The sequence below is a fragment of the Phoenix dactylifera genome, chromosome 16 (assembly GCF_051530095.1).
Source record: "Phoenix dactylifera cultivar Ajwa chromosome 16, Ajwa_hap1_PhDact_Kaust_v1.1, whole genome shotgun sequence".
Taxonomy (NCBI): domain Eukaryota; kingdom Viridiplantae; phylum Streptophyta; class Magnoliopsida; order Arecales; family Arecaceae; genus Phoenix; species Phoenix dactylifera.
The window spans coordinates 11,695,799-11,712,609 of record NC_143205.1 but is presented as its reverse complement, the minus strand read 5'-3'; the positions used below and the strand labels follow the sequence as shown (position 1 = coordinate 11,712,609).

At 38.7% G+C, this 16,811-nt stretch overlaps 1 protein-coding gene across 1 annotated transcript; it reads left to right on the top strand.

Moving 5' to 3' along the window:
* The first annotated feature begins 4,106 nt into the window (after nt 1-4,106).
* LOC103723540 (Cox19 family protein (CHCH motif)) lies at nt 4,107-15,606 on the top strand. The gene is made up of 3 exons (XM_008814484.6): nt 4,107-4,304; nt 11,821-11,894; nt 15,127-15,606. The coding sequence occupies exons 1-3, from the start codon at nt 4,193-4,195 to the stop codon at nt 15,172-15,174; spliced, it is 234 nt and encodes a 77-aa protein (XP_008812706.1). The 5' UTR covers nt 4,107-4,192; the 3' UTR covers nt 15,175-15,606.
* Nucleotides 15,607-16,811: the final 1,205 nt, after the last annotated feature.

The window sequence follows — 16,811 nt, the reverse complement described above, 5'->3', positions numbered from 1 at the left end:
TACCTTTAAGGCTATCATTAAAATCCATAAGTTCACCTTCTGATCATCATCATCAAAGCCACTTGCATCTTTTGTTAGATTGATCCAAAGATTCTTTGACATATTTGCTGAAGCATGGCCTATCTTTGCTTGCCATGATGTCCACTTTGCTACTTGCTGTTGCACTACCATTACAATATTTAATCGATTGATCATCGAGTTTCTCCTACATGACACATGCAACAAGAGATCTTTCAAATAGATTTTAGAATTATTATGAGTTTCTCCTACCGTCACTTGCAGGTTCTGACTTCTGAGAGAAGACGTTGCAAATGGTCAACTAAGCTCTTTAGATTTTAGACCATTATCGATCCTGACAACTTTAAGGTGCCTTGCTTCTTCCTATTCCACTCAAACGAAAAAAAAAAAAGGGACCATTATCGATCACCTTGGACCGGCACCTCAAGTAAAGCCCAATGGGTAAGACCACGAGAGAAAGGCTGGCTTGCCGTCACGACAGGATCAGCCCATATTCAGCAACATTATCCTCCGAGTGGCATGGGCCGTCCTAGTGCTGATTGGCAAATTGCGCATGAAATCCAGGTTCCGATTTTAGGCCCTTTTTTTCCGGTTATAACGGGGACTTACATACTACGTGTGTGGGTATAGCCCATAAAATCAAAAAAAGTACCGAATGCAAAAGAGAAAGAACAGATACATGATTTTTCCATACAAAATTGCCGGACTGATGGGCCGCATAAGACGCCACCTAGTCCGCAACACTTTTCGCCTCCTATAGACTATGTAGCCCGATAGACAGAATACGATAGATGTCGGAGAGCAGCCGTATCCTAAACATCGAGTTTCAGAAGTCAGAACCTGCAAGTGACGGTAGGGTTACAACTTTAAACTTTGTGTGATCTATTTTCTACAATCTTAAATTTCTATTTAGAATTTTTTGTATCTTTAAAATCTGTGCAGAAAACTCTTGCACTTTTAAAAGCTATGCAGAAATTACTGTTGCTTTAAAAATTATACATATTATTATCTATTCTTAAAATATATATTGCTGCTTTGAATAATGTGCAGAAATTACAAAATTATATTACTTGTTATATTTCTTAGTATGGTTATTTAATTTTATTAATACTATTGCTCTTTATTGTATTTATTTTAAAACTTAGAATCTAACTCAAAATCTTACAAATTAAAAAATAACTAACAAAAAGATGAACCATCATATATATCCGGATTTGTAATAAATTTGTAAGACAACTTAAAAAGAGTAATATTATTTTTTTAGAATTTGTCAAGTCTGAGAAACACTTGGCACATAATATAACTAAGGGTTTGTCTAGGAGTAGAGTCCTAAATTTTTCGAGAGGGATGGGGCTTAAGCTCACTATTTAGTCACCAACAGTAGATACCTAACTTCTAAAATTGAAGATCCCATCAAGAAGGTTCAATGTGGTAGAAACAAAGCTAATTAATTGATCATATCAGAGAACATTTCTCGGAGTATATCTCCTCCCATCCATATGATGAGTGCTCTTATCAGTGACAAAAATATATTGGAAGGATTGAGTTATACACTTAATGAGTTCAAAGCAGAAAATCTACATAATATTAGGTCACAAATATTCTTGGAAGAGTTACCTGTGTAAGAATTATCGTATAGGCCGCGACTAGGGTTTGGGCTAACCCTAATAAAATTTTTATAAAAAATCAAGGTACTAAACACAAGGCCTTTAAATAGCGCCGACCGCATAAAGACTCAATTGATCCATACTGTGTCTGATAAGTAAAAATCTTAGTCAAAGAACTTAGTTAAAGGTCTAATCCACTATGGTTCCCCGAGATAAAAATTATCAACAGTATGTGAGGTTCAAGTCCATGGGACACCTTACCCATTGCACAGTATAAGTTGCTTAGATATTCTACTTTTTGATTTTCAAAAATTTAAATTTTTTTGTGGAGAATTGTTGGAGTTAAATAAAAAAAATTTAAATTTTCTTATCTCCTAACTTTTAGTTTTTGTAAATGCTTTAAAATATTTTTATAATATACCTTTTTTGGACGAGTTGCGACTCTTCGAAAAACAACGTTGGTTTTCAAAAAGATATGATATTTTCGAAATATGACGTATCTTCAGAACCATCGCGTCTCTTCGGTCTTTCGGATAAAGTCTATAATAGGCTCCTCCAAGATTAATTCAAAAACAATCTGATCTCTATCTTTCTCACTGATACTTTATCTTTCGAGAGTTTTTCTACTCTTCAACTTTCTGCTTTCTATCTTTTTTTTATTTTTTGGGTTATCGAAGGAGTCAGTCAGGTCAAGCCTTTCCAACGATCGTGCTTGTTAGGAAAGAATCGGGCTAAGCCGAGTTGTTGTATCTTAGAAATAAGATCGCCGCAAACCTGCATGTAGGGGGATAAACACGTTCTTAGGGTAGTGTATATAACACGTCTCGATCCAGAAAAAGCTCTTTTCAATCTTCTAATTTTATTTTAGTAAATTATTTTTTTTATAATACTTCTATTAAATAAAATATAGCAGTTTCTAAACAAAATATTTTCAAACAGATGGGGAGGGCAGCAGCGGCGACGTTGAGGTCAAGGAAGGCAAGGTTGGAGGGGATGCTGGAGAGGATGATATCTTAGAGGATGAAGTGTGGTGGAGAGGGGAGCGTAGGGCGCGAGTTTCTTGCAAATGACAAAGGCCAAGGAGGCGATGATCTCCTCAGACATGGTCTTGGGCACGACGGACATATATATCTCGCTCGATTGCCCGGCCATTGTTAAGGGCCACCTACAGCCCACTCCCCCTCCCCTAGCGACGTCGATTATCCTCCCCTCTCTTCCTCCTCCTCCACCACACCGTCCCCACCTCGTAGATCCCCCTTCCCCCACCCTGCTCGCGGCATATATGACCACTTTAGCTCCGGCGGCACCTCGCCTTCCTCCACCCCCACCATGCATCGCTTTTGGCATCGTACGCCTTTACCTGCTTATCCCTGCAGCTCACGACCACGAAGAGGCGGACCCGATGATTGATGCTCGCCCCCATTCACCCCTCCCAGAGCCCCACAATCATCTTCTGCAATGTGTCCCATCTCCATCCATGTCGTAGACCCTTGCTGGTGGTGACACGTACGAGGGCCGCCACCATCTCTTCATCACATATATACATCCGCCACCCCACCACCGTGGCATCATACCGCACCATCCAGCACCGCATCCCTTTTGCTGGTGCCCAACAATGCACCGCCAGAAAGATGAAGCACAACTAATGACATTTGAGCAATGGTAAGTGTGGAATATTGCCTTTCAAACTAAGTATATGTATAAAGAGAGCCAATGAGACTGCAGATTGAATGGCTTCATTTGTTGCCGACTATTTTAGAGGGCCTTGTGGGTTGGGAAGGAGTTGCCCAAAACATTTCGAGATTTATTGTATTTTGACTTTTTTTTGAATGTATTTATGCTAGACGTGGATGAGTCATCCATTGCATAAAAAAAAGCACAGCTGATTAGGATAGAAAATAATAACATTATATTTTTTTTAAGAAAAGAGATCGGTAATATGCAGCTATCCTGCTAATAACCTCTTTACAAGCCACCAAGGTGGTAGCCTAGTGGTACTGGGCGGGAATTCTAACCTCATGGTCCCAAGTTCGAGTCGCTGCGGCGACGATTAAAATATGGCTTCGGCCACTGCTTGGACATGAGGTATAGGACCGCTCTTGGACCGCTAGTAGCCGGGGTAGTACCAGATGTGACGTACCCACACTTGGGACTCGAGTAAAACCGATCGGTATGCCCAATACACGGCCATTTCTGCCCGCATCGAACACTCTCCTAGCGGGACAGGGGCCCAGTGGGGGCTGCTACGCGGGGGTGGGTTTGTCCCTTCCTCCCCCTACCCCTTTTTTTCAGCAAAAAAAAAAAAAAAGAAACCTCTTTACAATAAAAAATATTAAATATCTTAACTTATTGAATGGACAAGATATCTCCTAACTTATAAACTAATATAAAAAAAAGTAGTATAGCGATTGCGGTGCTCTGGCGCAGGCACAAAGGAAACGGTGGGCCGAGCCACAGATCCGGGTTCGGTCGGACTCACCACGCAGCCGAGGTGCTGACCGGCCGGTATATTAACCCTCCACCCGGTTGTGTTGTTGCCCGTCGACAAAGAGAAAACCAGAGGCACGATGGCGTCGTCGCGCTCCCCCTCGCCTCCCTCTTCTTCTTCTCCACCGTATCCTAGTGCCGAGAGGTTCTCGGACTCCCCTTGCTTCCTCCAGTACACCGCTTCTCTCAAGTGTAACTCCACTCAATCCCTCCTCCTGCCGTTTTTTTATTCCTTTCTGATTTTAATCCTAGTGCTGATTTTAATCCAGTTTGAATTTATTAGCTTTTTTTTCATATGATTTCATATGGTAGGTTATGATCTTTTTTTGAGGTATATTCAAGTCTTTTTGGGGTGTATTGGATTTGCTATTCATGGCTATTGCTTTCCCAGCATGTTAGATCTCAGTGGGTTTAACATAAACCCAATGTTACTGGTGAATTTTTGGTTCCCTGATTTTCATTATATGGAGTAATTGGAATCGTATTAGCTGCTTTATAGCTCAGATAGATGTTATTGCAGTTTAATGATGGACAATAGGCTAATGATGATGGCAGTGGAAGGAAGGAGCGATGAGTTGAGAAAAGAAGAAAGAAAATGGAAAGAGGTGGGGAATGTGGGGGAAGAAAGAAAGGATGGGTCCGAGGGAGGATGGAGGAAGAGGGGAGGAGAGAGAAATAAAGAGGGAAAGGGAAAATTTACACAACAAGCTGGAGTCTAAGATTGCAGGTACCAACTCATTCTTAATAAAATTTCATGATATAAAGAAAAATCTCATGAGATGATTACCTATTGTGAAAGACCAAAAATACTCATCTAAAGTAAGAACTAGAAGGGAAAAAATTGTGATTGCAAGTTGCCCTTAGGAGAGCTTTAGACTAAATTATGTTCTATTAGTTACACCTAACGATACATTGTGTTTGTTCTATCAGTTATGCCTTGTGGTACATGTGATTTGATTGAGAGGGAATGCTTGATAGGTGGCTGGGAAGAATTCAGAATGTACGGCATACATGCTTGATCAAGACAGGAAACATTTGATGGATGGTTGTGAAGTAAGTTTGAGAGACAAATGGTGCCAGTGTAGATTATAGTTGTACAAAGAACAAATGAATTTCATGCGACATTTGTAACCATTCCACAAAGAGCATTTGTTTTTCATGGACAAGTAAGCTTCAGGATTGCTGGAGTGTCAACAATTTGGATATTGGAAGATGACATGATGTGGCATGACAAGGAGCTTTGAAAATGAAGTGTTTTACTTATGATAGTCCAAAATGTCAAAATAGCATAGAGTTATAGGTTTTCTTATTAAAGAACATTCCAGTGTAAGTAACAAAACCTCTTTTTGGCCATCCCAAGCTTCAAATAAGATTTAATCTAAAGTATATTTGCACATTTATTAAGTTTCAACTTTCCTTCCTTTTGTCTTTGGTAGATTATTATACTATCGATTAGCCAAATTAATATATTATTCAACTCATGAACATATAAAGTTGCGCTACAGTAATACCAATATGACTTGAGCCTAAATTTATTTGTAGAAAATGCATGACGGGCTGTATTAAGCATATGCACTATCAATCATGGCATATAATATATAAAGTGCCTCCACTGTCGTCATCGTCATAGTTGCGGCTGTCATAATAGGTTTTACTGTCATCATCATCATAGCCTTTACACATTCAAATGGGTAGTCAACTATGGAGCAGAACTTGAGTCAACAAGGTTTCATTGAAGGATCTTCAACTTGCTACCAGGGACTGTCAACATAATGTTCATCCTTTGGGAAGCTGTCCTGAATTTCTAGCCATGTCTTAGAACCTAAAAGGATAGCTGCAAGTAGGGACTTCTTTACTATTCTGAACTTGAGCTTATGCATTTTATTGGTGGCTCTCCTTCAGACTTGCAAGAGTCTAGGTAGGTGAAAAGCTAACGAGGCAAGGTTTACTACTAGGAACTATAGTTGTCCCTTAATTCCAAAAATCAGATGGAGCAAATTTCTGTGACATTGTTTACTTTAAAACCACAATAGCTCAAATCATAATAATGACAGAGGTGACAAAAAGGCTATTGTAACAACCTAAGATCTCACCCAAAAAGGCTAGCCAGAAGGGTCCTCATGGATATTAGGAGGGCAAGTTTCTAAAGTAAGTCCGATGAGTTGGTGAAGCGGTTTAAGGACGGAGCAAACCATGAGTAATGGTGCTAGAAATGATTCGGTTGAGTAATGAGGGTTTCTAGGTGCCAACAAGGTCTTTTTGTGCTGCAAAGAGAGCGTAAATGAAAGAGAGGGGGGGGGGGGGACTCTAGAGGGTGAGGAAGAGGTTGTGGGCAATGTTTGCTGCAGAGATTTTGATCTTCATGTAAGAATACAGGAAATGTCTACCTGAATTTCACAAAGGAGATTTGAAGAGCCCAAGACCATTCAAAAGTCAAAACCTCCATGTCTGCTGGGATGTAGAAGGCAGAAAGGAAATGAAAAGGGGAGAAAAGTTGTGGGGGCTGTCACTGTCTCACCCCCTTCCTTTCCTTCCTTTGTATCTGGCCAAGCCATACTGTTTACCACTATCTTCCTTGTCTTCTTCAACTGATGTAGTCTATATCTTTAACAAATTGAAGGCCTCAACATCTGTTGCAGCATGTATTTCTTTTTGGATCAGGATAGTTGAGCCATACTTTAAAGATCTCATGTTAACTATTTCGTGCCAGTAACTAAAAATCATGCCATTTTACTTGTGGACATGCCTAATTGGAAACTTGCATCATAAAAGCAACAATAATTCATCGTACGGTAATCAATTTTCTTTGTATATTTACCCATAAATAGACATATCTATATGTATATTTATGTGTCTATGTATGTATTTATGTAATTATTTTGCACAAAAGGAAGTGTGGCATCTAATAAAATTGAGAATCTTGCAATAGAAAGAAGTGCGATTGTTTCATCTAACTAGCTCCATAAATACACTTTGTTCCAGAATTTAATATGACAAACTTGCCGTAAAGTCCTAGTCTAGCTATTTTGTGCCTTTCGAAGGTCATCTGGGAAAAATAATCAGATTCATGCAATAAAGGTTAGCATTTCCCAGACTTTTCGTGGATTATCAATATTTGCAAAATGGCGTAGTCAAAGCCACCAACCCCTGCTTGAGTTTCATTCCCTTTGTGAAACATATAGAAATTTTCTTACTATTCAATCAGTATAAACACAGAAAAATTTTCTTACTATTCTATCAGTATAATAAAAGTTCTATGCATTTGATCTTATTCGTTAGGAAAGAAAACATACTAGTGGGATCGGTACCTCCATGCAACATCTTATGAAGATTTTTTTCTTTCCCCAGAAAACTCTTGGACTAAGTGATGAAAATTTTAAGGTGGAAGTATGGTAGTCAATAGTCATATACTTGTACTGGAGGCATCATAGTGGCAATAATTGAGAACAAACTGGTGGAGACTTATTTAGGATGTGTGAGCATATGTAATAAAAAATTATTTAGGGCCTTGTAAAGCTAGTTAATGTATGTAGTCTACAACTGTGCTAAGTAATAGCACATTTATTATGTTGCCTATATGTGAATGTTATGCTTTCTATGGTTCTAACAAAAAGAATTATACAATATAAAGTGTACATGTGCTTTTGTCCACCATAGCACATTGTGAATCCTTTGTGATAACATACATTCTGGTTCTAGGCCCCAATGAAATACTGTTCAATCCAATTCATGCTCAAGTTTCTTGGTATTGAAGACCAAACCACCATCTTGAAATCTTTAATGATCACTGTAGAAGATTAGTATGCTCTTTCTATAATCTACATTGCAGGATTGAATCTTTGATTCTTCATGACCTCTTCACTACTTTCTCGTCTCTGAATATTTTCATTTGGTCGTTGCTGGATGGCCATGATATTCATCGATGATAATGTTGGAAATTGGTAAATAAAATTTGGACCATTAAGCATTGGTTCATCATCCAAGCCTTTTATTGTGCTGATGGATCGATGAGTTAACTTCAAATTCCCCACCTTTATCTTTTCAAACTCTCTATCAGTGAACAATGTTTTACTATCAATTTTTGGCAGATGGATCATCAAAAGTGATTGCAGATATCAACAACCAAGTTTAGCAATGTTGTATAGACTGCGTAATATTGAAATGGGCATCATACTCATTTTTTTTGTTTTTGGGTGTCATAAAGTTCTTTCACCACCCAACATCTATTCATGTAAATTTAAAATGGTTTGAATTTCACATATTTTGGTCCTAACTATCTCAAAAACAAAGATGGATCATAATTCAAGAATATCAGGTATCAAGTATCCTATCATCTTAGAGTACCAAAGTTACTATGTGGTGTTTGCTATGATTATACCAAAATCGCAGATTGTGTTGCTTTAGTTTGGAGATCATCACTTGCATCGAAGGTTTTTTGTGTCTTTTATCCATTCCCCACCCATCTTGACGTTATTGGTTTTGTTGCCTCAGTTGTTTGGGAGTGCATAATATATTTGAATTTGAAGTTTGTTTACTCAACCTTTTTTCCAATCCTGTTCTTTTTCATAATCTTTGCAGTCAATCCCAGTCCTTGTGCTCATTTGCTTCCAACTTTAGTATCTTTTATTCTTTGTTTTATTAAATTCATAGTTTGACATCTCCTTCCTCTATTCTTGCCTTGCCAAATGATTGAGGCGTTTCTTTTGTTTTGATGATTTATCTGAAGGTTCCTTTATTATGTTCTAGCACTTTGCTTATTTGTCAGATCCCTTTGAGGTATCTAGTTTTTACTAGAAGAATCCTTTCACCTCCTTCAATTTAGAATTTTCACATTTTTTAGACAGCTCTTTCTGCGTGTCGTTGTCATTTTTTCTTTTTCTTTCTTTCTTTGGTACTGGTGGTTTTGGGAGAGGGGAGTTTCTATTTTGTTGTCATCTTGGCAATTCTATACCATCTTGATATTCTCTAGGATTGACGTCCATAATTTGGCTTCTTTGAGTTGGCACATTATTTTCATCCTTGTGATCACAGTCGTTGCCTCTTTTTTTTTTTTTTTTTTTTTTTTTTTCAGGGTAGCTACTTCTTTTTGCTTCAATACTTAGTCAATTTCTTCTTTTAATGACTTAAACCTCAAGGTTAATAATTAAATCATTTTTTATTTGATTTTACCGTCAACTTATTGTCCTTGACCTTGCCTTTTCTTTTAGGCATGGTCACCCTTTGACATGTTACTTTTGCCTTTGGTTCCAAATCTTAGTCTGACATCTATGTCATCCTTTTATTTTTCCTAATTTCTCTTCCTTTTCATGTGACTACCTAATGAGTTTATAGCTTTCTTATCGGGTGAACTTATGCTAGTTTCTACCTGTTCCTTGTGACTAATGGCTTGGGCCACAAGCACCGCCTCCCATTCTGTCATCAAATTTCACAAGGTGTTCTGCTCTGGCAGTCCTCATCTCGATCTTGGTATCTTGTTGCTTGAAGAGCAGCTACTTCCTCTTGATATGCATGCCCAACTAATCTCTTAAATTGCTTTAAGCTATCTCCCGATATCATTTACTGCAGATTCTTGGCACCATCTGTTTCTGTTTTGCAGTTCCACCAGTTCTAACCATTGCTAGTCAGTAGTCTGCCATGTTGCTACTCCAATGAGCTAGCTTGTTTTGCCTATATGCTTCCAGCTTGTGGGCATCATGCTGACTCCTATCATCTTTGAATTTCAGTTAGTTGGATATGAACTATTAAATATTTTCCCCCAATTGCATTGTATTTAATTCAAATTCATTGCTTTGGAATAATCAGTGCATCATAAGGTTTCTATAATAGGTTACTGTGTATAGAACTTCATTTCGAGTGTAACTTTGCAGTATGGCCTATAGGGTTGTAAATGGGCTCGGACAGGCCTTAGGTCCATCTGGCCAGGCCGGGCTGGCTTTGGGTCGGGCCGCGTGCTATGCTCAAGGCAGTCCGAGTCGGGCTTGGGTCTGAAAATAGGATCCAAAAGAATTTCGGGCCAGGCTCAAGTTGATGCTTCGCCCTACCAATGCCCGGCTTGAAGCCGCTTGAAGCCCGAGCTTGGATCCAGGCCCAAACTTGGCTCGAGGCATGACTCAACTTTATAATTGAGTGGACTAGAAATAATTGGCCTGATCAGCTTAGCTTGAGGACCTAAGAGGCTGAGCCTGAGGTGATGTATGGTTTGACCATTCAGTAAGTTGAGGATTTGAAAGGCTTAAACCCTTGATCCCTAATTCCCTTCAGCAATTTAGATTTTTGGCTATTCCTTAATGCTAGTAGCCGAGCCCTCCTGCTCGGCCTCTTGTCGCTGGTCGCCTCTCATGTCGCCCCCTCCATCATCGCTGATTACTGGTCCAAACAGGGCAAACAAGTCCCTCTTCTTGTCTAGAGTGCTGGTGAGGTATCTTTTCTCTCTTTCTCTCTCTTCCTCTCGACTCCTTACTCTTCTCTCTCCATGATCTCTCTTCCCCCTGTCGGTGGATGAGGCAAGGTTGGGCTTGGCTCGAAGCCATTGGAAAGTATATGAATGGTTATTCTCCAATTAGGGATTAGGGATTGATTGGGGTTGGGGATTTCTTCATGTAGGGTTATTCGCTGCCAGGACTTCTTTGAATGCGGTTGGGATTAGGTATTGCAGATAGGGTTTAAGGATTAGGGTTTGGATATTGAAATTTGACCAGTTATTCTGATAGTTATAGAAAGAAGGTTGTTGGTTGTGACCACCATCAGTTAACTCTAATGTTTGATCTTAAATTTGTTTTGATCCTTAAAATGCGGCATCCAGCATTTCCTAGGCTGCATCAACTTTTATAACAAGTATCTGAAGAATTTAGAATTTAATTGTTCATATAATCATTAATAGGTAATTATTACAGAGTTTTAATTGACTGATTATTTAGTTTATTCTATGAATTTGCTTCCTTTAAACTAAATTGTTGGCACAGGGATTTACAACTTAATATTTGGATATAATTTGATGATATAATTTCTTCTGTTGTTATGGTGCCCTTTTTTGCTAATACCAGGGTTTGCTAATGCCTGTTTTATGACTACTAATCTACGGTCAAATATGATTTTTTATGCTGTCACTAGATACCTGAGTCCATGCTTATATTTTCCTTCCTACCTCGCTGCTTGAACCCACACAAGGCCTAGACTTTTCGGGCCAATGGGGCCAATTCAGTTGGCCCAGCCTTTTGGTCCAAACAGGCTAATTCTGGTCGGGCCTGTTTGGGTTTCAGACTAGGCCTGGGCCAAGGTTCAGTTCGAGCTGGGATTTTGAAAAAGAAAAATTTAAGCCTGGGCCTGGCTTGAAGCCCAAAAAATTTTTGGGCCGGGCTCTGGCAAGGGCATGGTCTGGCTCGATTCCAGCCCTAATAACCTATTGGTTTTCTCATTTTTCACTTTGATATTTGCTGGATTGCAGACAGATTGTTGGTTCTCAACATGAGGTTCATTAAATTGCAAGATGTAGCAAATGGCTACAGTATATTGGTATTTGTGCACCTTGTTTTCTTAAATTGCTTGATGGGCAACATGACCAAACTCATACTATATAAATTTTTCAAAAGAAATTGTACCTGCTCTTAGAACTTACAATTACGGCAAATACGCTTTTTGCTGTATCTTCCTTTACTTTGTCTTTTTCTCCATTGTTTACCTTATTAATTGTTTGTAATGAAATTTTTAGGCCTGGAAGCTAACCAGGACAAGGGCAAATGTCGACAACAATTTGATGATTACAAAGAATGCAAGAAGAAAGAGGTATAACATTCATTGCTTGGAGTTTAGAAGGCTTCTCATTCATGTAGTACGTTTATGTTCCCAAAGTTAAACCACAAACTGATGTAGCTCTTATGACTTTTAATTCTGGAGATATATTTTCTTTATTTTCCTTTATTTATTTATTTCTGGTAGGAGCTTGGTGAGATTTTCAATTAGGTATTATAATCAACTGTGCAATTTCAATTACTATTGGTTTGATGGTTGAATATGTATACGTGCATGTGTAAATACATAAACAATATTATGTATTTGAGAAGATGTATGTACTTATTAAAGCTTTCTCATATAAGGAAGAGTGTGTTTGATGCTTGTGCCTGTTAGATGGTGAGAGCAAGCCAGTTCTTTTGGTTAGGAAGCATAAATTGACCAGTATGATGAGATTGTAAATCCTCTTCATTAGTAGAGTTGTAGTAATGATAAAAGTGGGAGTTCAAGTTGGATACACAATAAGTCAGGCTAATCAGGTTTGAGACTGAATTTTTTTCATTTGCTTTCTACTATAACAAAAATGTGGTAGTGCAATGTTTATATCACGCATATAATTTCAGAACCCAGACAATTTTATGTGAGGAGTTGGAAATTGCAAAGGAGTTTGGAGTCCAGATGGGACATCCAGAACCTGTGCTGTCTGTCTCTGCCATGGTGTTAGGCAGCTAATGTTAAGATCTTGGTTGACAGGAATGTCTATGAGTTTTTGTGGAGTAACAGGGAATAAACCTAAAGCTTTGTGATGGAATGTAGGCTGTAAGCAGATTGGAAGCTATGAGTAGGTTTAGTTTACTTGATAAGGTGGAGATGATAGCAATCAGTTGATTGTGGCAGCAGATGATATGTAAGAGATTGTGTTGAATGTGGCGGTTAATGATGATCTAATGCTTAACCTTGGTATGTCTTAAATTGTCTTAGTAGATTGTGTCTCATAGGGTGTTATAAGCAGCTATTGGGATTCAAATTTCAGACTGAGGATTGTAACTACTTTCCAACTAATAATATGATTAAACATAACCATAAAACAGAGATCAGACCAGGGAAGATATAAAATATAACAAGTATGCTAATTAGGATCATGTTTTCAAAAATCAGGTTAGTTAGAGAAGCCATGACCTTAAACCCTTGATATAGCTGCTGCTGTTTCCTCATTGGTTAAGAAACCAATAATTGAAAATGGATAATTATTGTAGCAATCTGGTATAATTTGAAATCGCGAGACCCTTCATGCTCGTACTTTTTCCCAGCATTGAGATAAATTTGATGATAATCATTTATACCTTGATAAGATGTCCGATTTCTCTGTATCTATACAGTGGATTCCTTCCTTCTCCAGATCTCTAAAGCAGTACTGTAAAACATAAAAAATGAAGAAAATTGGGTGTCAACAGGTTTCAATCCCTTGAACAGGTTTCAATCTTCAGCCTCACCATAAAAGCAGGGAAATGAAGGAAAACAGATAAACACAGCAAATTAATATCAGACTGGAGAAATAGGAGACTCCATAATACTCTTTCTCTATCTGAGCTTCTAATTGGACCTCAATCCTAGCTAGAGCAGGATTATCCCCATAAAAGGAGGGGGGCTGGCTCCCTCCCCTTGAACACAACTCTGGAGGGAGAAATAAAGAGGAGAGTCTCATTTTGCTAAAGCTATAATCTCTTACCCAAGGATAGCAGTTTCTCCCTAGTTTATTTCTTCAAAGATAAAGTTCCTGTTTTGCTACAGTACCTTATCATCTCACAATCCTTCATCAGTATCTTTTATTTCAAATATCATTGATGTAGGAATTTCTGCTCATGGTGATAATTTCGTCCACAAACAACTAAAAGAAGGCCTTTTGGTTTACCTTCAAAAAACATGGATGATTTAACCATCTGCATTTGCAAACAATCAGCGAAATTTTGTAATCAACCAATCAAACCATGCCTAAGATGCATTTGGAAAATGACAGATGGCTCTACTATACTTAGAGAAGGGTCGAAGCACCATTTTCAGCAAAGACAAGTGCCTGACCAGAGCATATTCTGGTGTGGAGTGCGGGAAAGAAGGTCTTTTAATTTTGCTTGTTTTTTTTTTTTTTAAATAAAGAAGTTGATGTGAGGACAAGTCTCTAGGGAGATATCGTGGGTGCGGCCCCTAAGCAGAAGATCCATGCTAGTAAGCCTGTTACATGCATCCTATTTATTGAGCCATGAAAAGACATTGCAAAAACCAACTTTAGTACCAAATTGAAGTAAAGCTTCTGAAGTTGTTTTCAGGGTGCAAAGACAGGACACATACTTCTCACTTTGATAACTTCAATGCTCATCCTATATGGTTTTCTTGTAGCCCTTGTTACTAAGGTTTTTACTAACGAATGGATGCTCTGACATTGTAAGTTATTAGCGCTCTCTAATATTGTCATTGTAAATGGGTAAATTCATAATATGAATTTGGTAAAGGGCATTCATATTACAGCAACCCATTGTTAGTCCAGTGGTGATGAATTTGCTAGGTAGTGTAGAAATGAGGATAGACTAAGACTTCATTTATCCTGAAACAATGTTGAGCGACTCAAATCCTTCTGCAGTTGGGCTACTTGCCATCGTTTAGAGTTGGTGCAAGATGTATTTGATTAGTGTCGATGAGAAGTGATGAGATTGATGGCTGCTGTTTTGTTGGCACGTGGGACCGATCATTGTAATGCGGTTTGGTTTCTCAAAGATGTCAGAATGAGATAACAATAAATATTACTATTGGAAATACCCTTGACCTGAATCCGATACTCTAGCTACATAGGATGCAACAAGATCTTCATATTTATTTTTAGTGTGAAATGGAATATGCGCAAAGTAAACCATCCAATGAAGGTTATGTACCTGTAAAGTAAAAAACACTGATTCATGATCACTGATCCATGGAGTATGTAAAGAGACCGGAAATTGACTTTCCTTATCAAAAATATTTTCCTACTAACTTAGTTGGAACTCCTAATCCAAGAAATTTTATACTAGGATTCCGTAATACCTTGTTAAATCCCAGGTCTGAAATATTTTTGAAATTTCATAGAAACAAAACATATTAACGTAAAGATAATTTACATCGTACAGCCTCAGGATGTTTATTTTTCTTGCATTTCTTTTCTTTCTTATTATACTCGCGTACAAAAGGAATATGAATTTGCATTTTTTTTCGCAATTATAATTATTCCTGAATTAACTTTTCTTGTCTTTAATGACAGAGGGAGGCCAGGTTAGAAAGAAATCGGAAAAAATCTTTCTTCTCGTAGATGGAGCAGCAGTAAATATTTTCATGTAGCAAGATCTCATAGTTGTCTTCCACTGTATGAAACCCAAAAACCTGTTTATTACATGCAAGAAAGCAGTGTGTTTCCACAATAATGTCAGATGATTTTCAGCCAGTTACCACAAGTATGCTAGTGGCTGACATCACTGGCAACGAAGACCAAGAACACTATTTCCATCTTTAGTTTTCATTTCATTTACACATGTATGAAGTTTAATGTATACTGATCCTTGGAAACTGCTGTGCTGTAACCGTTTTCACTTGGAGCAACTTATTTTTTTATTTTTTTAGGCAATACCGAGAAACAGAATAATGTGATGTATTGTGTTTCATGGCCTAAGATAGGAGCAAATATTGCTGTGCTGGTTTATAAAAATATAGTACCACAAGTCTCTTACGGGATGGATTTCTAGAATCTCATAGTTGTTACAGGTTTGTTTTCACCTAAGATTGCCCTTTTCCAGTTGGATGATGCTGCAGGTTGCACATGTGGATAATCAAACAGCCATTTGTGAGGATTTAGTGCTTTGTCAAGTGTTTCTGATATTACACTGATGATAGTGATTTATTGTAACTGCCTTTAGATGTAAGGCATCAATGTGTTGAATGATGATAATGTGATTCATAGGTGTGCGGCGAAACTTATTATAAGTCTCTTTTGCATGATATGGTAAATCATGGGAAAGTTGCATGTGGACTGGGTTTAACTGCAATAAACAATACATGGACTGCTTTAAACTGTGCCTCCTTAATCGTGACCTGGCTGTGATTAAATCGTATTAGAACAATGCTGAAGTAAAGCTGAATTGCTGCACAATTCTATGTTGTCCCTGTAAGTGCTGGCCTGCATGAATCCTGGTGCTCCTCTTTATAGTGTTTACAACATCAGTTAATCTGTCGACAAACCAGTTACCCAGATGAATAATTGCAGTTCGGTTGGGCTGCAGCAGCATTGCTCATTAGAAATAGCAAAGAGAAATGCTTCACCACATAGCCTTTTTCTTTTTTTTTGGTAAACCGGCTTCCCACTACATACGATGATGAGAGAGCCCAGAACTATCGCAAAGTAAAACACGATCTAATGTCTGTGGCACATGATCGGAGGGACTCTAATATATCATAATGGTGGGTTGCATAGGAGGCGACCCAATCCGCAGCCCTGTTCGTCTCCCGAAACACATGCGAAACCTGAAGTAAATCTAACTCCTTCCCCATGCTCCGGAAGTCTCGGAGTAATGGGTGAAGTCCGACCTGGCCTGTCGACAGCGAATCCAGTCCACTACTGTGGTTGAGTCATCCTTTAGAAGAATCAGTCGGGCACCCAGGTGTACTCTAGCATACCCATGCCGCGTGCAACTCCGCCACATGGATGGATTCATCAAATGTGCATCGGCCTCCAGCCACAATCAGTCTGGAGTCGTGGTCTCTGATCACAAAGCCCACGCCACATCTGCTACCGCCCTTCGCTACGCTACCATCCAGGGGATGGGGGCTCCCAAGATACCAGTGGTATCATCGCATACCTATGCGGGGAAGAAGAAGAGCTCCAGGTATCCCTGTCATCTCCAAATGAATAGTCAGCTGCAGCGCTCACCAGCTCAGCTGCATGTGCAAAAGCTA